At 36.5% G+C, this 24,243-nt stretch overlaps 1 protein-coding gene across 9 annotated transcripts in view; it reads left to right on the top strand.

The window, feature by feature from the left end:
* CLEC16A (C-type lectin domain containing 16A) overlaps positions 1 to 24,243 on the top strand; it is a 190,136-nt gene that overhangs the window by 50,979 nt on the left and 114,914 nt on the right. For 8 of the 9 annotated variants that reach the window (XR_012045029.1, XR_012045027.1, XR_012045030.1 and 5 more), the window contains exons 19-22: positions 10,150 to 10,301; positions 11,028 to 11,232; positions 12,636 to 12,806; positions 22,369 to 22,515. Coding sequence is in view for 5 of the 9 variants with exons in the window: in XM_072878557.1 (XP_072734658.1) it covers positions 10,150 to 10,301; positions 11,028 to 11,232; positions 12,636 to 12,806; positions 22,369 to 22,515 (675 nt within the window). In the remaining 4 variants the exon portion in view is untranslated. Of the gene's footprint in view, positions 1 to 10,149; positions 10,302 to 11,027; positions 11,233 to 12,635; positions 12,807 to 22,368; positions 22,516 to 23,247; positions 23,760 to 24,243 lie in introns of those variants that run through there. The other variant, XM_072878559.1, reaches the window with a different exon arrangement.

Below are 24,243 nucleotides of genomic sequence, written 5' to 3'. Positions count from 1 at the left end.
TTTCAAGACTGTTAAGTATGTTAAAAGATATTTTTGTTTAGTTTTCTTTCCCAAGTACTGATGTTTGGGGTTTGTCTATCTCATTCCTAAATATGTTGTCATATTTGAGGAAAAGAGAGTAAGCCAACATGTAGTGCAGGTGTATGACCAGAGATACATCCTCTCATTTTGTGGGAACACCTAGGTAGATGCTTGATTTGTTGCATTCTTGATGCAAATGCTTCTGCATAGTCTTTCAGTTGCTTAGTCTATGAAGGGTAATGCTGTATAACAGCGTGATCTCCATTCCCCTGATTTCCTAAATAATGATGCTTCTGTGAGTGAAATACCAGGATTTTCCAAGTTTAACAGATGCTTTGGAGGTTTTAGAGTATACAGTTGCTAAGCTTTCTTCAGAAGTGAATGAGTGCCATTTCCTTCTCCCTTTAAAAGTGAGGTATTGGCTTAAAAAGAGATTATTTCAGAGCAAGACAAGCATACTTTTCCTGATAAAAACTTAGCTGTTCCCAGACTACTGTCCTGTTATGAAGACCTGCATGTAGAACAAGGTCTTTGTTATTCCTCATCCTTCTGCAGATACTTCCTTTCAAAAAAGCTTTCTTCCCAGAAGTTTTTCTGATTTGTTCTCTGGATTGTCATATTAAGGAATTCATTACAGATTCTGTCCAGTTGAGAGATTTGGCAAGTGTGATTTCTCTTGAACAGAGCTTTTCTCTCTAGTGTCAAAGTACAGTAACAGCAAAATAACATAATCTAGTGTGTCTGCAGTTCAATGTTGTCATCCCTCTTACACTGAAGTTTGTTTATATAGAGCTTAATAAACAGCACAGTTCAATTTTTTCTCTCCGCAGTGTCACAGCTAGATGCTTTCTGTAAGAAGGTGTTTAACTTCTGACATTGTTTTCATAATGGTAAAGCAAGTATCAGTGAACTGGATTTATTGATTTCAAAACTGATCTGTCTGAACTTTATGCCAATGTTAAAATCCAGATACTCATTACAGGCTGAAAATGAAGCTTTTGTCTGTTCTCATTTGCTGCAGAATTATGTGATTTTCAGATAAATTGAAATGACAGCGTGTTTTCCTCTAGTGTTTTCCTGAATTCTTACTTATCATCTAGAAAAATGGCAGACGGATTTTAACATAACAAAGGAAATGTAAAACTTAATACTGTCTGAAATAAAATTCAACACCTATAAAGACAGAGTTATGAACATGTAAACACAGCTTTAGTATTCAGAGCTAGGGAATCTAGCAGCAAAACAAACTATTTGCATATTATGTAGTGCAATGAACATTTGCTCTTAGAGACCCCCAGTCTTAAAACTACTTTGAACAGAATGGAATCCTTACAGGAAAGGTTTTAAAAGTGTCCAAGATGTAATATCCATTTAAGAGACTAAAATATCTCTTTAAAGACATCTACTTAAATGCTTTTTATATGTGCGCACACACATATATATGAAAGAATTACATATACACTTATGTTAAAAAAGAAATGCAGTTTCGGCAAAAATAGCTGGTCGTTTTAGGTTCACGCTTTGCAGAAGAGAGTATCTGGTTTTGTCTTCCTGCATCACTGTAGGTGCTAATAAACAGTAGTCTTGAGCATTTTCCAGATGGTCATGAAACACTGAGATGTGTATGAAGGTTTCATGATATTCTGACAGCTAAATTTTTTTTCACTAGCCTACGCTATTAAGTTGGTGAGTACTAGCACACATGGTACAAGAAAATGGATTATGTTCAGTATGCTTGAAACTTGATAAGTGTCTGAGAGGAAATCACATCTTTTATAAGAAATTCCAGCAGATGCTCCTTTGAAATGCCAACGTCCACTTGTTCCTGAGTATCATCAGGAGGCGAGATTTTTGTTCTGGACTTTGTGGCATAACTCCTCTGTAGTGTGTATGGTGTTCAAATCTTATATTTATTGGTGGTAATGTGAAAGAGCTTTATTGGTCTGTTTTGCTTGTTTGCTAATAGTTAATTATTTAATGTTTTACTTGTGATAGTGGTCTTTTCTCTGTTAGATTTATAAGTACTGGTTTGAAGGAGGTGTTGGGTTGACAGTTGGACTAGATGATCCTAGAGGTCTTTTCCAACCTTAATGATTCTATGAAATATTTTTAAAATACACCTGCCTGGTGGGAGCAAATGCTTGATTTATATTTAACAACTTGGCATCTGTTTAAAAAAAATATATAATCGAGGTATTTAATTAAAAACATAAAAAAGAATACTGTCAGAAGTGCAGTGTGACAATTTTGAGACAATTTAAGAAAATGCTGCTGCAATACGGAGTCCCTCTGCCTGGTAATGAGTAGTCTTGTGTTTACAGGAAAATAAATTTTAGGAGCAAGCGTGCTTCTGCTGGGTTGCAGTACCCTGTGTGTGATTAGCATTTATAATATGTTGTCCCTTATTTTCAGTTATTTGGAGGTGTACAGAAATAAATCTTCCTATTCAGAGAAAAAAAATTACCGAGAACAGTAATGGGGAAAAGATGTGCGCTCAAAATTCTGTGATGGCTACTAGAGTAAATGTTATTTTTGTAAACGTATTTGTTAGCTACTTTCTTCCACTAGATTTTTGTTTGAGTATACTCAAACCCAGTCTGATTATTGTTTTGTGTTTTTCCCCTCCCCCCGCCCCCGCGCTTACAGGGATAGTTGTACATGCTTTATGTCAACAAGAGTTTTTAAAGTGATTTTTAAAAGACAGATTTTTCATATTTTTCATCTCAACAGTGGGGGGAGAGGGGGCGGAAGGAAGGGAAAAAAACCCACAACCCAAACCATCTTTAACATGACTTGTCCTTTGGTTTACATTCTGAAATGTGCACCCTGGGTTTCTCCTCAATTTATCTTGCCTTCTCAATTCATGTGTATTACAGTTCTGGATTTTTTTCCCCCTCTTTCCAAGGTCATCTTAAACCTCTTTGCCTTTTTCATGAATCTTCCTTTTTGTTCAGTAAATCTTGACATAGTCTTTTTCTTTTATAAAAAGTCTTTAGCATTAAAACTGTCTTTGAGACCTGTTTCTTTATCTGAAACAAATGGTGAGAAATTCATTAAAGAATAATTCTTCTTTTGAAGTGGTTAGTATTTCTTGCAAGAACAGAGATTTCAAGTCACTCTTAGCAGTTATTCTTGCTGTTTTCTGCTGTTCCTGATGGGAACAGTGCTTCCCTGCTCAAGAAGGGTGGTGGCATCCTGTCCTGACCAAGAGGAGGGACTAATATATGAACTGAGATTCTGACTTTCTACTGGACAAAAGAGAGATGGCAGACATAGTGAGAGAGTAATTCTAAGCCTCTCTGAAAGAGCACTGTTCATTGTGAAGAGTAACAGAAGTAATTAATTTTAAACTGTTCAACAACATGATCAAAACATAGGTTGTCAAAAACATTCTGGATAGAGAGTATGGTGCAGATAATTGTTTCACAGGACTTACATAAAATTTGAAATGGCTTTGTAAACTCTGAGTATATTTGGGGAATATGCTGTAGTTCTGTCAAGGATCCTATAAACTCATCCTCTATAAAGTCATATAAATTCCTCCATAAACTCATTTCATCAAAGTGCAAAACTTTAACTCTGAAGTTCTTTGCAATTAAAGACTGTCATAGTAAGTAGTAAAGCAGAATATTGTACCAAATGGGCTGCACGCTGTTGGGAAAAGTTCTTTACATAAAATGGGAGGTGGTGCATTAACTATCTGCAGCCTGATGTTTACCGTGGACTGCCAGCTATGCACACAAAGTGCTAAAAGTTTTCTGTAAGAGCTTTTAATGTCTGCAGATGACTTCTAGAATTGTGATGGCTGTAAATTATAAAATCATTAAGGATCAAGCCCTGAGGCCGGTCAGGTACATTTAGACCATCTCCTAAAGTAGCTGTTATATTCATAAAGACTTCATAATACAATCTTTCCAGGCAAATGGTTGCCTGTGTTAATGCAATATTTTCACCTAATTTAAATCCTCTTCACTGCAAGCAGCTGAAGTCTTTGAACTCTCCTTCCTAGGCTGTATTTCCTAAAAGTTGTATTTTTCTTGGAGAAAGTCCAGAGAAATCTTGGATCTGTGTCTTGGAGGTGTAGTGTCCAAACTAGTTACAAGCTTCATTTTGCATGAGGAAGAATTGAGCATTGCTGTTAATGTCAGAAATGACACTATACTTTTTTGCAGCAGTGTCACATCAGTGAGCCATTCAGTCTGTGGTTCACTTTAATCCCCAGATCAAATTTCAATAGTACTACCGTTTACTGGGCTTGAAATTATTTTATCTAAATGTGGTTGGGTACCTGTAACTGTTTTATAGCAGAGCTGTAAGTATTCTCAGATCACTTCACTGGAAATGTGTTTAACCACACTTTCTCTTCTGTTTTTGTCATAAAGGATGACTGTATCTTACAGCCCTTCAGCACCTGTGAACTAGATAAGTCATGTAAATGGGGTACATTCAGTTGTATAAACTCAAAAGATTCCTGTAACAATTGCCTAATAAATGAGTAATTTTCCTTTCTGTTCTTTGATAAACTTTTACAGTAATGCTTTACTTTAAGTTTTTGTCAGATCTAAAATGAAAACTTTCTGCTCTGGAAAACAACTTCTGCCCTTCGAGTTCTTTACCTTAAGTACTGCATTTTTTGTAGTCAGGCAGTTGAATTTGTACAGCAGTAATTCCACGTATTTTAATCTCCTTGCTGTTGCACTAAAAACTGTATAAAACTGTATAAATACAAAACCAAGTGTTTGAGAACTTCACAACTCTATTTGGTGTTGTGGCCTATGTGTTGAGAATCTCACAATAGATTATCTACAAAATTCAGCAACCTCACATTATGTATTTGGAGAGGTCCAAATCCAGTTACTTCAGGTCTTGAAAAGAATAGGGCTGTTCCAGGAATTCATACCGACTGAAATTAATCCAATTAGTCCATCAACATATTTAAGAATGAAAGAGGCAATAAATAAAGGGTCCCAAGTTAAGGAGTAACCAGACATGTTCCAGAGTCCTCTTTTGAAACACATCTGTAATTGTTGAAGGCCTTAGGGGCTCATTAACACTGATAACACTTTATGCTTGTTACTGAAACTGCTTCAAAAAAGGTATTGGCTATAAGAGTTTATGCAATATAGAGGATAGGCCATATAGTAAGTCCATCCTTGTTTAGTCATACCAACTGTTTGAGAATTAATTCCTTCTCAGTTAATAGCTATATTCATAGGGATTTGCTTGTTTTATTCTGTTTCTGTGGCTTGGAAAAAAACATTGCATATATTCTGTGCATTACATACGACTTCCCTGAAGCTAGTTCTGTTTCAACCAAAGTGTGTTCCTAGAAAAATGTTAGTTCTTGATTAGAAACTTTGTCCTGTGAAGGAACAGATTACCAATTGTGTAGTTTCATCAGTCAATTATTTTCACCATGGAACTGCTGCCATTTGTAGCTTTCGTCTATTAGACTTGGCCCTCTATTAAATTTCTTATCCATTTGTACTATTTATGTATGTATTAAAATCTTCCTGCCTCCCAGGTATTCTTTAAGTTAGTTGAATTATTAAGCTTTTTGCTTTAAAAAAAAAAAAAAGTATTTCTAATTTTCATGTCAGTTTTTGTTGTGGTGGTCTTTCAAGTTTCTTTCAGCCTGCTTCTTTAAAACTGTGTGTACTTCAGCTGGCGTGGTGTTACCGTAATACACCAGTGTAAAGCAGAGGTATTAACCCATTGTGTACATTTAGAGATCATGTCTGCCATTTTATTGTAGAAATACATTCACTTTGTTATCAACTGTAATTCCAGGGCTCTTTTTCAGAGAAGTTAAATCCTGGCTACAATCCTTCCTACTAGAAGGCTTCTGTTTTTCATTTCCTGCTGTATGTGACATTACACATTTCAAAACAATGAAACATGTTTGGGTGTTTTATGTCTAAATTCACAGGGCAGTTCAGAATAAATGACACTTGCATTATTCTTGTTTTCCCATGACTTAGAATCATTGATAATAACTTCAAGCTTTCCAGTTATAAGTGAAAAGGTGGAATAATTTAGGTATTAGAAAGTAATTTCTGGAGGGATGTATTAGATCTATACCTCTGTTACCACTTCTAGATGTGTATGTATAAAATATATATGAATACAGATACACTTTTGGATCAAAAATTTAGATAGAGCTGTTGATGCATTTAATATATATTGTTATCTTTTATTGTTCAGATTATTAGAATGTCATCGGTACAATAACATTGGAGTAGGATTCTGTTGGCTAAACATAGCCTACACTGCCATTTTAGATCTCCTGTGATTTTCTGCCTGGTGTCTCAGCAGCTTCTCTAAAAAGGAATAAATCTCCTATAGGCTCCTGTAGTAATATTTGCCAATCCTGTATAGATTTCTTGAGCCTTCTAGGGCATATGAGAAGGTAATAGCAATCAATCCTCATGTAACTGAATCATGTCCTGTATGTAGTGCAGAAAAGTAGCAGTGTTGTATTGATTAAAGTTGTTTTCTCAAATTTCAAAACCTCATACTAAATTCACACTAGATTAGCATTAATTATCCTCTTTTAATTGTATTAGGGTTCCATATTTCCTCCCTTTCTCTCCTACCACCCAATCAATTTTGAGTGGATCCTGCTGGTAAAGGGTAATTGGTAGGATCATAGAAATGTTAGTTGGAAGGGAACTCTGGGTTGTGGTGTGGGGGTTTTTGCGGGGGGGGGGGGGGGGAGGTTGGTTTTGGGACGAGTGTTTGTTTTGGGTTTTTTTGAAACTTGAAAACCTTTGGTGATAGAAATTCCACAACCTTTCTGGGTAACCTGCTGTGCTGTATTATGCAAAAAAGAATTTCCTCCACCTCCCAAAACGTAATTTATGGCTGTTGTCCCTAGTTGTATGACCTGCCACTGCGAAGAGCTGTATGCTTCCGCTTGTAGCTTATATCTATCCCACAGATGTTTCTAGTATAAAATATGATGTTAACTACTTGTTGAGATGTTTGGATAAGTAAATTCAAGTTTTACTGTTTTGTATAGCCTGCAGCCTCATTCCTATCCATTTAGCGAATTCTTCTAGTTTTATTTTTATGGGTTTTTTTTCCATGAGAAACTAAGGAGAAAACCAGTAGTCAGATATTTTTTCCATTGTTTTAATTCAGATACTGAACATAGAGTTGAACTTTAGTGGGATAATTTTTAATGCATTGTGTAACTAACGTGAAAAATGCTACAGCTGGGTTTCAGATGCAAGAGCACCTAACATCAGTGTTCAGTATGGAGATACTGCTATAAGTATTAGAGATACATTAAATTCTGTGTGTCAGAATAGCTCCCTTCAGATAAATACAAAAAATCTGAATAAGCAGCAGCCTTTTTGAAAGATACTCACCTTACTGTAAATGATACCACTTATCAAACTGATTTCAGTATATAGACACATGTCTAAAAATACAGCATCCTTAAAAATAGTATGCGTATGTGGAATGGGAGGGGAAAAAAGCTTCATACATCTTAACAGCAATTATGTGTATAGCATTGAACCCTCATTTTAGGAAAGGCTTTATTAATGAATAGCTCTGAACTGCTGACTATCAATGCCTTGGCAATACTAAGGAATGAGAGCACTAAGGAGAATGAGTGTGTTGAAAAACTATGGCTAAGGTAGAAGCAAAATATAGAACTCATTGCTTTCAAGTCAGATGGTTTCTATGCTAAAAAAAACAAACAAAAAACCCACCACAAAACCCAATGAAAACTATTGCAGGAAATTGATAAAATGCTGCAACTTAGCTGGCTAAATCTATCAAATTATGTGGAGTACCATCTAGAATGGCAAAGATTATGAACTCGGTAGGAGAGCATGCTGGTCATAGAATCTTTTACTTGCTATAAATTGTACTATATGAGAGAGACGAAAAAGACCTGTATGTATTAAGTATGTGAATGAAGGTATCAATTTGAAGCAAAGTAAAAAGCAACTTCGGTAAGATTAGCAAAGGTCTGCTAGGAGGTGTCAGTGCCAGTTTACGGGATGCTCAGTAGACTTCAGCTGGTGTAAAGAAGGTGATTTAGTCACTTTTCAAGAATGATGGGTTTGAACTGGAACAGGTGCAGTGAGAAGATGCAGGAGGATCAGGGAGTGGTGTATTTACTTCTTGAGATCTGTATTTTGGGGCTTGTTTGAGGGGTCCTAGAGTAATGGTTAAGGGAGGATATGTTTATTCAATATAAATGAATAAAATGGGTGGGTAAAGGAAAAACATGTCACCTCGTTTAACAAATATTGGCAAAAACATGATACTTTACCTGGAGAGTCCATGTAGTCTTAAAGTTGAAAGGCTTCCAACAGTCAGAATAGTCAGGTTTCAGACCTGCAGAAATGTTAACTTCTGTCAGAATGGAGCCTAAGTTTATAATGAGGTAGATGTAACTGCCTGCAGTGGTGTAGGACTGTATCTGTGGTCTTTTGGCAACTTTTTGAGACTTCCACTTTGTGAGAGAAATCAACACTGTTGCAATTTCACCCCTGAAATGAAGTGATGTTTTATACTAAAAGGTAATGAAGGTGGTTAGAGAAAGCAAGGTGCATATAATACATATCTTGTATGTAACTTACAGAATCATAGAATCGTTTAGGTTGGAAAAGACCTTTAAGATCATCAAGTCCAACCGTAAACCTAGCACTGCCAAGTCCCCCACTAAACCATGTCCCCAGGTACCACATCTACACGGCTTTTAAATACCTCCAGGGATGGTGACTCAACCACTTCCATGGGCAGCCTGTTCCAATGCTTGACAACACTTTTGGTGAAGAAATTTTTCCTAATATCCAGTCTAAACCTCCCCTGGTGCAACTTGAGGCCATATCCTCTCGTCCTATCACTTGTTACCTGGGAGAAGAGACTGACACCCACCTTGCTAGAACCTCCTTTCAGGTAGTTGTAGAGAGCAATAAGGTCTCCCCTCAGCCTCCTTTTCTCCAGGCTAAACAACCCCAGGTCCCTTATTTGCTCGTTACAGGACTTGTTTTCTAGACCCTTCACCAGCTTTGTTGCCCTTCTCTGGACACGCTCCAGCACCTCAATGTCTCTCTTGTAGGGAGGGGCCCAAAACTGAACACAGTATTCGAGGTGCGGCCTCACCAGTGCCGAGTACAGGGGCACGATCACTTCCCTAGTCCTGCTGGCCACACTATCTCTGATACAAGCCAGGATGCTATTGGCTTTCTTTGCCACCCGGGTTCACATTCAGCTGGCTGTCATCCAACACCCCAGATCCATCTCTGCTGGGCAGCTTTCCAGCCACTCTTCCCCCAGCCTGTAGCATTGCATGGGGTTGTTGTGGCCCAAGTGCAGGACCTTGCACTTAGCCTTGTTGAACCCCATACAACTGGCCCCAGCCCATCGATCCAGCTTGTCCAGATCCCTCTGCAGAGCCTTCCTCCCCTCAAGCAGATCAACACTCCCGCACAACTTGGTGTCATCTGCAGACTTACTGAGGGCGCACTTGATCCCCTCATCGAGATTATTGATAAAGTTATTAAACAGAATGGAGCCCTGGGGAGCACTGGCTCCAAACCCCAAACTGAGCCCTGGGGAACACTGTTTGTGACCGGCCGCCAACTGGAGTAAACTCCATTCACCACCACTCTTTGGGCCCGGCCATCCAGCCAGTTTTTTATCCAGCAAAGCGTATGCCTGTCCAAGCATGAGCAGCCAGTTTCTCCAGGAGAATGCTGTGGGAAACTGTGTGAAAGGCCTTACTAAAGTCTAGGTAGACAACATCCACAGCCTTTCCCTCATTCACTAAGCATGTCACCCTGTCATAGAAGGAGATCAGGTTAATCAAGCACAACCTGCCTTTCATAAACCCATGCTGACTGGGCCTGATCACCTCGTTGTCCTTGTAAGATATCTGAACCACTGTTGTTAAAATATGTCCTGCCCTTTCTATGTAACTATAAATATGATAGGGAAAAGCAAAATATACATTTAAAAAAACCAAAAAAACCTTGAATAACTTTAAGCATGTGTTGTAAAGTTGATTACGCCTTTATATATTAACATTTTATGTTACATAAAACAACCAAAACCCAGAATCCTTAACTTCAGTAGCTCTGTTACTTTTTTCTTTCCTTCCTTCAGATAACAGTGATCTAATTGCTTGTACAGTCATAACAAAGGATGGGGGTCAAGTTCAAAGATTCCTGGCTGTGGATATTTACCAGATGAGTTTGGTTGAGCCAGATGTTGCCAGACTTGGATGGGGAGTAGTTAAGTTTGCAGGCCTTTTGCAGGTAAGAGAAGTTTTAATCTGGGTCGTTACTTTTTGTCAGCTGAAAATGTACATTTATGTTGGATAAATAGTAATACCAATATTAGCTTAAATATTTAAGCTCTGTACCATGCTTACTTGTTTCTTCTGTTGCTAGTCTTTTTTTCTAGTTCCTGCCTTTTAAACTATTTGTGGTTTTCTGAAGAAGTTTACATAGCTAACTAGAGGCATACTTGAAAATGAGGTAACTTCCCCAATGTATGTTGGGCTGTGTTAATTTGAACACTGAAATCGTATACAATTAGGATTGAGTCCCAAGCACTTTCCTTAAGTGGCACAGTAATGAACTCTCCTAGAGTTCTGATCTTCCTACACGGGTAGGGAAGGTGACACGTTGTAACTTCAAAATGATCTGTGCTTGTCTAATTGATTTCAAAAGCTTTAAGACATTTCTCTCATTTATGTTTCTTTCTTGCCTTAGCCAACACTGTTTGTATTTCCTGAAAATTCACTATGCTCAAATAACTTAATTTAATTTTAAACTGATTTAATCTCTACGTGTACCAATTTCTGAAGAACTAAATCTAAGGTTGTACAACTTGCATAATCTTTTTTTTTTAACACAGAAACTGTTTTTTTAGGAGCTTTAGTGGAGTATTCATAGGGTTTTCTTTCAATGTTGATATTTAATTTATAGTTTTAAAATTCTAACTTTTTCATTAGCTGCTTGCCTTCTGTTTCATTTTAGGATATGCAGGTGACGGGAGTAGAGGATGACAGTAGAGCTCTGAACATAATAATTCATAAGCCTGCCTCAAGTCCTCATTCTAAGCCCTTCCCTATCCTTCAAGCTACATTTATTTTTTCTGATCACATTCGCTGCATTATTGCAAAACAACGTCTTGCAAAAGGCCGTATCCAAGCTCGGCGTATGAAAATGCAGAGAATAGCAGGTGAACGGTTATTTTGAAATTATTCTGAGAAGCAAGACTTGTATGTCATAGCGAGTCACTCTGTAACATAAGGATGTGTTAGAAAAATCTAAGAAGTGGTGTGCCACAGAAAACTGTAAACCAGTGTCTAGTTTCCAAGCAATAGATTTTATTGGAGTAAAATATGTGTTTTCATATTTAGTAAGACACATCAAAGAAAGGATGAAAAATAAGGAATGCTGTCTTGTTACCACTAGCTACCAACCATTTCACAAAACTCAGCATTTCTCTTTAAATGGATTCAGTGATTCAAAATCCAAATGCCCTACTTAGAAAGCAGATGTTCTACTGCCTTAGGACTAAATTAGAGCTCAGTTTGCCTGAGTCCTGAGTTGGATGGTGTCCTGATGGTGTTGATGATGATGCTTAATGCTTGGATGTGGTGATGATGAGCAATCCAAAACATTAAGTGGAGTATCAGCAGCTAGATTTCTGTGTTTGGAGGAACTGCATGCAAAGAGATGAAGGAAAGAGTTAATTTGAGTAAATAGTAAAGAGTGATTAAAATATTACTCGAATATTAAGTGAGTGAAAAACAAATTTAAGCTTACCAGTAAACTGAATGAATTGGTGAGTATAGAAAAGGAAACTCTGACATACAGGAAGGAAAATAGGTGGGCAAATGGAAAAGGACACCAGCTAGCTCAGTTACTTGGATTGTCCAAGAGCAATAATGAACTAATCAGAGTTGTGAAAAACAGTCATAGTTGGTATTAAAATTATTGAGTTGGTCAGAGAATTATTCTGGTTATAGATGGTTTAAGATTATTTTAGTGTCTTACAGTTCTGTAGGAAGCTAACTAAAAAGAGTTTTATGCTTTGAGTTTACAAAATAGATATGTCATGCTTTTATGGCTTGCTTCATGTTAAAAAGTTTAAAGCAAGTTTGAGGTTAATACAGGTCTATTTTAATATTAAAATTTTAGGTTGAATGGTAATGTAAAGGCATTTTTTTGCCAGTTTAAAGCAGATTGTCTCTTTAAATGGCTTTCTGCAGTGTTCAGTTGTAACTAATGAATGACTTTATACAGGGAAAACCAGAAGATTTTTCTTTTAAATAACTCCTATGGCTTGTTTAATGCAAGGAGCTTACTGTAATCCTTTTTTTCTCCTCCACTGTATTCTGAGGCTTCCTTAGTGTGAACGTAGTGTGGACAGCAATGGTAGAAAAAGTTGCCAGAAATGTTGTCTCTCTTCTTTTCCAATGCAATTGTGACCATAATTAAGAGGTAAATGCAGGCAAGTTATGTTAAACAGTCTGGTTTAGCCTTAAGATCCTGAGCAAACTATCAATTTTATTTTCACCTACTCTTCCTTTTATGTATTTTTGAGTAACAAAAATTATCAATTGTGATTAAACATAGCTCTCCTGGATCTTCCTGTTCAGCCTTCAACTGAAGTTGTTATGGGTTTTGGACACAGCTCTGCAGCTACAGCCCAGCACCTTCCGTTTAGGTTTTATGATCAGTCACGACGTGGTAGCAGTGATCCTACAGTGCAACGCTCTGTTTTTGCATCTGTTGACAAAGTTCCAGGTAAGATTAGCATTCATTATCAAGCAGTTTTTGCTTTGTAATTTGTATCTGCAAAAGCTGAACTGTAACTTGTGTAAGCAATGAAAAGCTTACTGTGATATGTTTCTGAACACACAACACCAGGATGAGGCTTATGGAAAAATTTACTCCTAGAGGAACAACTAATGCCTGGGTGTGTATTCCAGGTATGTTGTGAGCAATACATCCATGGCAGTTTCTCCAAATACACTGGAAGTGTCTTAATACTTTGCCTTCCTTTACAAGTTGAGTTAGTTTAAATCATGTTTCGCATACTCAGTATTTATGCAACACATCTGTCAGTTGTGCATAATTTTTCCTTTAATTTGGTTATGGTCATTTTCTTGCCAGTTTATAAAAATAGCTGAGATACTGTGTACCGCTTTGTTTACCTTAGAGCTAGTGAGTCAGAAAAGGGCCACAGCTACTGCTAAAACGTTAGCTCGGAATTGTAATTAAAGGAATGATTCTAAATCAACAAGCTCTTTGCTCTTTTGTCTCCTTATTGTCTATTTCACAAATTAACTTCTCTGCAGAGTTTTTTTTCCAGATGGTGAACTTTTCTCCTTTTTGATTGAGTCATTTTAAAGTTGAATCTCATACTGCTTGAAAGTACTTCATTTTGCTGTATTATACAAAAAGATGAAGTCTTGTTACCCCTAGCTGCCAATCATTTCACAAAACTCAGCATTTCTCTTTAAATGTGATTCAATGATTTGGAGTTCAAATGCCATACTTAGAAAGCAGATGTTCTACTGCCTTAGGCTTAAATTGGAGCTCAGCTTGCCTGAGTCTGGGGAACAGAAATCATAAAAGCATTTATATTGCTGGTCAGGTTTTTCGAAAGACAAGTGTGTGTTGTATGATGGGAATGTATTACCTTATCTGACATAACTTCCATGGAAAAGGTGTGGTTGAAAAGATCAGTGTTACTGTTTCAGAATCAGCCTTCTCTAAGAAGAGTGGCTTGTGTTCATAGCAAGTGACTTCATCTACTAATTCTGTGGGTGGGTGGGTAGGGAGAGGGAGGTATTGGGGGTGGTGCAAAGTGATAGTTTGTTCAAACAACCACATACTTACTTTGAATTCCAGGAAACTGAGATTTCCACTGGATGCACATGCAAATCCAGAGGAAAAAGTATTTTGAAGCTTTCATTTGATACCAAGTATGAGAAACCAGGCACAGAACATGAAGTATTTCAAATGCTGCATTTTTGAAATGCATTTTATGATAGCCAGTAGTATAATAAAAATGGATTAATACATGGTTTTACATCTGATTATAATATAAATATCAAATGCCTCTTCCTTCTCCCCTTATCTTCACTAATGAATGAATGTTTCCTAGTTCTGAGTGATTTTCATAGGAATCTGTTTGTGTTTATCCCTTAATCAGGCTTGGAGAGATTTTTACTTTAAGAGAAAGATTTTGTACCTTTTAAAAAAATTATTGAACAAGTTGCAGTTAAATGAATACATGAAGCTAGTAATTTCTTAATGCTACAACTTTAAGTGGTGTTTAAGAGTTCCACAAGCTCATATACTCTGTTAATTTAATTGTACTTGTAAGAAACAAGTTATGCTTTCCCTTGGTGATGGTGTTTTTTGTTGATTTAAAGGAGAGCTATGTTTTTGGCAATATTTTTAGAACATTAATCACTGTGTTTAGTAGGACAATGTTAGCTGTTGGTGCTGTACATCCAGTGTGGTTTTTAAGAAATTGACAATGATATAAGTGTTTTCAGCCCTCCTGCAAATTTCACTCTGTGGAGAATTTTAGTACAACTATTTAATCAGTTCCCTAATCCCTTTTCTCAATGAATTTAGAATTTTCAAGAATATTTATTTCAGTCTGGTCTGGTTCAGTTGCTGTCATAGTGCGTACATAAAGCTCTAAATATTTCACTAGAGAGCATGCAGCTACCTTATTGTAGTCAAACTGTGCTTCACTTTGCTTTATGGTTTCATTGTCCAAAGTTAAAATCTGTTTTGAAAGCGCTTCTTGATATCTGGAGGGAAGAGGGTGAGGGTTGTTCTAGCTTAAAACCAGATTTTGTGCAAGATGGGTGAAAGGTGACAAGAATATAACAAAACGTGCTTCAGAACATCCCTGTTAATATTCTTTATAAAAAGTACAGGTTATGCAAATGAAGTGAGATGAGGTAATCATCCCAGATGACTGGCCTGATAAACTGGGCAATTCTTATGAGAGCATAACAGAAGCAAAATCCTTCACTTGATCAATTTTATCATGACGAAGTCATGACCATTAATATACTTCAGGGTCTATTTCAGGTTAACGGCCTTTGCCAGAATGTTAGAGCATTTTAGGGATAGTTTAGTTGGCTGGACTGTTCACCATCTTATACATTAGCTATGTATTCATATGATGCTTTTGAAGCACTCTTTATGTAACTAAAGAATTACATTGTTTTCAAAGAAATGAGCAGATTTGGTAGGTGTCCTGTGAACATAGGTCTTATATTGAAAGTAAACAAATAATCACTTCCTCTCCAAGCAAACTCAAATATTAGTTTCAAATACCAGCTATATACTGAGATTTATATGGTCAGTGTGTCTTAAGGGAAATCTTAATGATTTCCTGCAAAACGTACATCTAAATATTTTAACAAGAGTGGTTGCTTTCCTACTGAGAAAACTTATTTTGGAAAACAAAATGAATCAATAGATGTCTCTTACTATTTTTGCCATTGTTAATACCTTAATATATGATGGTAATAAGATTTTGGGGGTAAAAGTTGGAAAAAAACCTTCTTGTTAATGTTAACCATTGCAAGCAAAGTATAGCCATCTTAATTTTAAAATCTGAAGGAAAAAATGGTCTTTTATAGCTTCAAATTAAAAAGAAAATCTAGGCGAGAATTCTGTATAAAGTTTGCATCACTTCTTGGGAATAGGAAAACTAAACAAAGCCCAAGAATTGTTTAAGCAGTGTTTGAGATTGTTCAGATTTATGCAAAGAAAATTTATTTAGTTTTGTCAAATATTATTCACTCTAAAAGCATATTATACACTGTAAAAAAAAATTATGTGCAGGTCACTACAGGTGGGCATAAAATCGTAGTTTTTTTTTTTTTAAATGAATAGTATGAATGCATTCTTGAAATGTATATAACCTTTTGTAATTTGCCTTCTCCATCCACAGTAAAAAAACCAAATCCTTTGATCAAAGTACTAATGAGGGGCTTGACATTCACAGCTGATGAGCATCTGCACTTGTTACTGATTTTATGAGGTTAGATTGCTCAGCACATTCAAATGTCAAGTTATTCAAATGTCAAGTACAAGTTATTTTGCAACTGTACTGTGGGACTCTGATCAACACGTTCATGTTCATCGTCAACCACAGCTACCGTAGGAATATCGGATTGGGATAGTTTACTTAAGTAGTGCTAAGTTACTTCCAGTGTGAGGTGGTTGAAGTGTCCCATGCTCCATAATTCTAGGATACAGTTGCTTTTATAGCCCATCAGTATATTTAAAGTATTTTTTAATTTGTTTGCAAGAATGCAAGAATAATGGAGGACAACTGCTAACTCAGTTTATCATCTCAGTTTGTTTTTTCCAATTAATATTCTTTGAACCATTCCAAGTTTGATATTTAATTATGGCTGCTGCTTTTAAAGACCCAACTCTGCTGCCTTTTTTATACCTATTTATATTTCCTGGTCATCAGAATTGTGGGGTGTGAACTAGATACTAATCTTCCTGTCATCATCAGAATGATGTAGAACTAAATCATTTCTGTCCAGAGATATACAAGCAGAAGTACCTAATTAAAGTAGTTTGACAGCGCTAAGATTACAGAAGATACAACTAACTTGATTTATGTAATATGAATTACTGCTTGTGTGCAAGAAATGAAAGATACCATTGAAACAAAGTTAAATATGCAGGACTGCTAGGTTGATTTTTTTTTTTTTTTAAATAAGAAACAGGTTTGCAACCAATCTTTGACTGTTACTATTTGGGGAGTTTACTCTTTACAATGATTATTTTCAGTAAAAAACCAGCACTTCAAAATAGCACATTCTGAGACTGAGAATTCTCAAGTCTTGTGTTTTAATGCTGACATATGCTTTAGCTCTCTCCATGCCCGCTGAACTACAGTAACTATTCTAATTTCTTTCAACTTGTAGAAAGGAATTCTTTGGTTGATGGAAGAAATTGTAGCATATTTTAATATTAGAGTTCCTTTGTGCATTAAAGGACAGTCAAAATAAATGCTGTCTCAACAAAGTATCACTCATAATGATGATGTGCTGGCAAGGCATAAAGAGTATCAGCCATGGCAAAGAATTAAGTCCCCTGATCACTGGACTTGAAACTAGTCTGTTCAGTGTACTAAATTGATGAGAATAACTGTGAATAAAGCTACAGTCATCATATATTGGCATTGCATGGCAAATGTGGAGACTAAAAATGTCAGTTAATCCATTTTTTAATGCTGGATGAAGTTGCAACAGAGCTCCAAGTGACCAATTTGTTTTGTACATGGATTTTCTTGGCAGCAAAAACATTTTTTGCATTAAAACAGTTATTCTTCAGTCTTATGAGGTTGTAATGGAGTTTCTTAAATGTAAATAATCGCTACAAGTTGAAATTTTTAAAAAGTGCATCAGGTTTTCTGAGCCAGAATAGCACTTTGCAAAGATGCAAAATAACTCGTGAAAGAAATACTTTTCAGGCATGTAAGGGGTTTTTTTCATTCATACTTGCAAAAAAGCTCAAGTTCAGCATTGCCTTGATTTGACTAGGAATCAACATGTGGAAAGACATGAGAATTTTTTATGAGATAACTATACTTAGAAGAACAGAAAAGAAAGAAATCGGAATACAAAAAAAAGACATTAGGGTAATGAAGATACAGTTTACAATGAGAAAACAGTTTCTGCTTTCTTGGCCAAGGTTTTATTTCTACTTCTCAGGCTTTTTTTTGTTGCTGTTTTTTGGGTTGGTTTTTTTGGTTGTTTTTTTTTTTTTTTTTGGGGGGGGGTGGTGGTGTGGTTTTTTTTTTTCTTGCTTGTCCTGTTCTCTGCCACCACTACCCCTTCCCCCCCTTCCCCTTCTCCTCACCTTCAAATTCTGTTCTTAGGAGATCTTAAAGTTCAGGCTGTCTCTCACATGAAATCATTTATAAGACAGTAAGAAGGTTTTCTCCAATTTAGGAGAAAGATTTGCATTAATTGCTTAAGAAAAACTTCCTTTAAAGAAAAGCTAAGAAGTTATTTCAGGTTTTGGCATGAAATTTTGCTGCTGTTATGTAAAACATGGCAAAAGGATAACTGTTGATACATATTTTATGAAAGAAACACAGCCTTATGAAACATTGTGATTATGGATATAAGATCTGCAAGGAACTGGGAAGGTACATCTTTACAGTAATACCTTACTGAGTCTTAAATAGAAAGTTATGCTGAAGCAGAATCATGACTACTGGAAAGGAAATATTTGTGTTTGTAACCTCTATCACAACTTGAGAGTCATAAAGTAGTAACAAAGGCACCTCTAGAACTCTTTCAGTGTTATTTTACTTCCCATAGCCATGATTAATTCTGCTCACCTTTTCTTTGCAGATATTTCCTGGTTAGAATATTTGTTCTTGGTCAGTATTTTCACAGTTACAGTATTTTGAATGATTTAGACTTAACCTTTCCCTCCTTTCTAAATTACCTTGCTGTAGCACACTTAAAATCCTTCCTCTGCAGTTGTATTGGGAGAGAAGATATGTTAAGATCATTTGCAAGCAAATGCTTCAGTGGAAGGACACGAATCCATGAGCACTGCTCTGCAGAACGTTTGGGCAGGCAGTCTTGCTGAATCAGGTCAGCTTTTCCTATGATAGTCACAGTAGACCTTGTTTACTTTTTCTACTATTTTGGTGAGGATGGAAGATTTCTCCTCCCTTGAAGTGCAAACCTTTTGTGGATATAGAATGCCTTGGATGGGTACAACTTTTTCCAGCACCGTAAGGGAAACAAAAGATATTGATGTAAGTACTTCTATACCAGTGGCTTTAGCAACTGTTCCAAAAACAAGTTTCATTCACTTTAAGAGCTGGCTTTGCCTCACTTCGGTGGTCACAAGTCCATTGATTATTCCTTGTTTCCCATCCTAACTGGTATTTCAAAATATGAAGTATGTATGAGAAACCTAATGCATATTTGCTATATTAAAAACTATATGTATCAGTGGCACTGAGTGCTGTAGAAGTCTTTCACGTTTGAGGTAGTTTAGTTTGTGGTTAACTTTTTGCAGACTATCAGGCGTCACTGTGTGTAACCTCAGTTTAACTTATCTAAATGATTGTAGAAGATCAATCAGTTTGGTTTCTGAAAACAATACATGGATTTATTTACATTCATGGAATAATTAGCTGCTTACCAAACTCTTTTGTTTTTAACTAAAATAGATGTCTCCTGCCATGGTGGTTATTTAATTCTTTCAAGTGGTGTTCATCTTTGACATAATGAATTGTAACTTAAAACAAGAGAAAAGCTTGGTAAAAGTGGCATTCACCCATCTAAAACTATGATGCAAGTAGTACAGCAATTCAGATAGCATTGTGTTTCTGCAAGTGGTTTTGAGTCTAGTTCTTGAGTATAAGCATGGGAGGTAGAGGCTAAGACGTGGGACTGCAGATTAAGTTGGACTATTAACAGGACTGATGTTTGTTAGCTTTTTTCTGTGTCTTCTTTCTTCAACCATTCTGGTTTTTTCCTTGTAACACAACCTGTCAGTATGTGTTGCTGCTAACAGCGTTTTCCTGACTTATCATGTCTGTGTTTTAAAGCTTTCATATGCTTCTTGTAACAAGTCCGTTTAAATTGAGTTTTGACTGCCTGGCTGCCTGCCACGTGGCACCAGCAAATTCCCCATACAGGGGATTCTCTGTAATGAGTGAATCATCCATCCGGTGCCATGGGAGATTCCCCATATAAAAGAATAAAGAATTGTGTGGTGCATTTGTTTTCTCTCATACCTGATTGTCAGATACTTTCCTTTTCAGTGTTCACTATGCAGTGAAGGCAACAAGTAGTATATTATTAGGTGTTTCATACTGCACATCATGGCTACTTTCAATAATTCAGGGGACTGACAATAAAAAGTAAACTTTTGCATTAACACTTTCCCATGGGAGAGTGAGGAGGGCTGCAGAAGCAGCTGAGCTGTGTACATCACCTGACATAGAGCCCATATTGAAGATACTTCTTTTGCAGTAAGGAGTCCTTCAAGTTCTGAAAAGCTGCTTGCTATCAAAACCTGAAGAGATGACTAAAAGCTTCCAAGTACTATGAGGAAAATCAGAACAAAATCAGAACAAAGGGGGAAAACAACTGCTCATTGAAAGATACAGTAAAGGGCAATTTACTGGTTTAATCTCATGGGAGATATCCTGACTTGTTCAAACAGTCTAATCGCAAGTGAGTTAGCAGGTCATCCCAAAGCGGGGGTCTTCAACATATGGGGATCAACAGAGTGTGTGAAAGTAATTTCTGAAGTTTTTCAGAACTGGAGTATTTTCACTGCAAGTCTTGGTATTCCACACTATGGGTTTTGTGCAAAAGCAAACTTGTTGTCAAGCCTGTCACTGAACAACTTTTTTCTGATAATCTGTCAGGGGGTTGGTGCAGGAGTGAAGTGCTCTGACTTTCTTGATGCGAAGTCTGCTGAAAGCCAGAGCGTGCTTACTTGCTTATGTCCCAGCAATGATAATCTCATTTTGTTGTTAGATGAAAATATAAGCTTTAAGAAAGCCTTAACAATTGCTGGAAAACACAAGATGTTGTAAACAACAAACAAAAATGTATCTGTTGGATATAATAGAACATGGCTACTTAAGAAAAAGAAAAAAACTTTGTTAAAGTAACATGCTTTTGAAACACCAAGTGGTTTTTTTTGTTTTGTTTCTTTTGCTCCATATTCCAGCTTCTCTTCTCAAATACAAGGCACATTCTTACAAGACTGATGTTGTAAAGTGTTCTAACTCTTCCAAAGATACTCTTGTATTTCTCTCTATGTTGAGGTGTCAATATAGACAAGGTCAAGTGTATGCTTTTGGCATTTATAATCTGTGAATGTCTGAAATTTAGTGTTAAATTTAATTTGAAATTGTCACAAGTGAATCGTGTCAACCAGACACATTGCCATAAGGCAATATAAAAAAATAAGGGTGTTCATAAATACAAGCTAGTTATGTCAAATAAGTTTTTAATGTAGTATCTATTTTGTACAGTTACCGTTCTCACCCATAAAAGAAAAATTTACTAATTGTTTACTTGTATGAAATGTTCAACATGCGTTTGCAGTGCTGCTGGACTTACTGAAGACACCTTCGTGGGCGCTTACTTTAGTAGGATATGACTGAATGGCAACATAACACATTCACCAGTAACCTAAAGGATAAATTTTAGTTGTCTTTTGGCTCATAGCATGCTTCTGCACAAAATATTTTGCACAACATAAATGGAGTAACTATTGTTTACTTTCTGATTCAGTGTAGTCTTATGCAATGAATGCATGATGTAGATGCCATGTACTCATGGCTTCTCATCTTGACTAAATCAGTGAAATTAAATATTGCAAAATACCCTGTTCTCAGGCTATTCAGTTCTGAGATATTGGGTTTGAGAAACCAGGGATTTGAATTTCTTCCTTGCACTTCTTTCCCAAATTGCGTACTTCCAATGGATTTCCCTGTGCTGCAGGTCCTCCATACTTCCTGAAATTGCATCTTGAAAGAGAAAGTGCGTGAGTCCTTGTATGTGAGGAGGCAAGGAACTAAAATGAAGATTTTTTTTTTTTATTTTATTTTTTTTTTAAGGCATGTCAAAGACTGAAGGAGGGGGTTGCAGAGGAAGGAGAAAGAAATGAATGCAAGATTCTGTTAGGAAAGAAGAGGATGCTACAATGTAAAGAATTTGAGAAAATACTAGACTGAAAGCCAGAAGAAGACTTACTTTAAAAGTGCTGTCAGACACTGTATAGACCTTTCCAGTCTTCAGACTGGAAAAAGTTTGACTTGTGAGAAGGTGGATGAAATCCAGTGCCAGCATTAATTTGATTGATTAAAATTTTCTGAAGTTGTTATCTCTGCAATAAAAAATGTAGTGCAGGCCTTCTATCTGATAGGGGGGTTTTGTTCACTTTTGACTTACTTTTGACTTATTTTCCTTATCACATTAAGGTCTGTGACCCATGAATTTATTGACTATATCAAAAACTAAAGAGTTTTGACATGTTTTGACTGTTTGTGCAAGCTCTAAGTTTTAAACTGTTTTGAATCCCTTAACTTCTTCTTTCTTGTTCGCTGATCAGCGTTTGTAGCATGTTTTCAGTAAGATGCATTCAGATTTTCAGGCTTCCGAGATGAAGGTGGGAGAGGGTGCATCCTCTGGGTCACTACATGAAATTAGCACCACTTTGATGCAATATTTGCTCTTGCCTTTTCTCAATTTGTTCATATAGGTTAACTCTTTCAAGCTAATTATTAACTCGGAAACTTCATTGTCCTGTTTTGCAGGCTTTGCTGTAGCCCAGTGTATAAATCAGCACAATCCATCACCGCTCTCATCACCATCACCTTCCAGTGGTAGTGGGAGTACAGGGCGCTGTGATTCAGTGACTGCAAGCTCAACATCCACTCCTTCTGCTGCACAGAGCCCATCAGGTACTAAATGACAATTTTCAGCCTAGGCACTAAGGGATGTAGAGTAGTTTATTGTAAAATTAAGTTACTATGTTATTGGATTAAAAACAGTAGAGCTTTACATTTTTAGATCACTCGATCATTCAACTAAACAAGTTGAAGTAAATTGTGGTGCAAATTTTAACCATCTCTTTAGCTTTCTGGAACTCTAATAAATATTTCGCATCTTTCAGCAGTGATTTTAAGTACTGGTGAAATAATGTCCTGCTTGTCTGACTTGTCTCCTAGCACATACAATTTAAAATGTTGTTGTTTTGTTTGTGGGGGTTTGTTTGTTTGTTTTTTAAACTGAAGTATTGCTTTGCATAAATTTGTAATGTAAACTGTTAGCCTTTCACCGTAGTGGATAAGTTGATCTCTCCATGAAGCATCTTTTCTGAACTGGGTGACATTTGCTTTTGTATGTTTATCTGATACTCATGTTAATTTGTAACAATGGGCCAAATATGAAATATTTGAAAATAATTATCTAGGATGCTAATATTGTAAAGCTTTTGCAATAACACTCTTCTGGCTGAATACCACCACATTTGAGGAGGCTGTTTCATTGGTGCAGAAGAAGCTGCCATTTAAATAGACTAACAGTATAACTTTCACATATATGTGTGTGTTGGTCAGTATATTTAGTGGGTATGTTTATACTGGGACTTCTTGCTGTATTAGAATGCCTTCATTCCTCCTTTTTTTGTGTAGTATTTGTAGAGAATCTTGTAACGGTGTTTGTTCTGAGTGCAAATTATGTGAGGTAAAGCTTCAAGCTGGAGACTGAACAAGAAGTAAAACCTGAAGGGTGCGTACTGAAATGCTTTCATCCTAGAACTGATCTACTCTACCTCATTTTGGTTATAAAACAATAGAGGTAACTTGATTCTCAAGACCTTTTCAAACAGCTCCCTCATTTTAACAGTCACTTCCAATATTGATCACTCCTTGAAATGGTTGTTCTGGTTCCCCCTTCTAAGACATACCATTTTGCCTTTATTTAGAAGCCTCATGTAGATCTAAACTTGTTGCAGTCCTACAAGAAATGATGCAATCCTTGTTAGGCATTTAGTGTTTTGTAGGTTTCACTGAACAGTGTCAGGAGATCAAGGTAGATTATATGTCCAAAGTGACTATCCCTGCAAGAAATATTGCTGGCAAGGGTAAGCAAAGGCTGCTTATGAAGCTTATGAACAATATGTAAAGCATTTTAGCACCCAGACTCTAGATTAAAAAACATCTGTTACTGTGAGAGACTAACATGTAGTCAAAATATTCCTGCAATATGTGTAACTCTAGAATAAAATTTGGAATATTTCTCTATATGCAATCTATTCAAAATTTTGGAAGGACCACGTTTTATTTACTCTTTTGGTAAGTGATTGCTGTTATCCAGTCTCTTGATGGCCTAGATAATATGTGGTGATTACACAGAGAAGTGGTGTCATTTGTCAAAAGTCTCAGTATGGATTGGCACTACAAGAAAACATGTGTTTCACTGCATGTTTCTCCTTAGCAGTGTAAAAGGGCTCATCTACAATGTCCTTTGCTGTATTTGAATCCTCTGTGATCAGGAAGTGAAATGCAACTACAAGTTCTTGGCAATAGTGGTTAAGAGAAAACTGTGGTAAAGGAAATGAAAATAAAAAGTCTAAATTATTTATGTTGCTGTAAGCAACATGCTAGTTCATAGAAATATCAAGCAAG

The sequence above is a fragment of the Ciconia boyciana genome, chromosome 13, assembly GCF_034638445.1.
Source record: "Ciconia boyciana chromosome 13, ASM3463844v1, whole genome shotgun sequence".
Taxonomy (NCBI): domain Eukaryota; kingdom Metazoa; phylum Chordata; class Aves; order Ciconiiformes; family Ciconiidae; genus Ciconia; species Ciconia boyciana.
The sequence above is the reverse complement of the archived record's forward strand: the minus strand, read 5'-3'. Positions and strand labels throughout refer to the sequence as shown.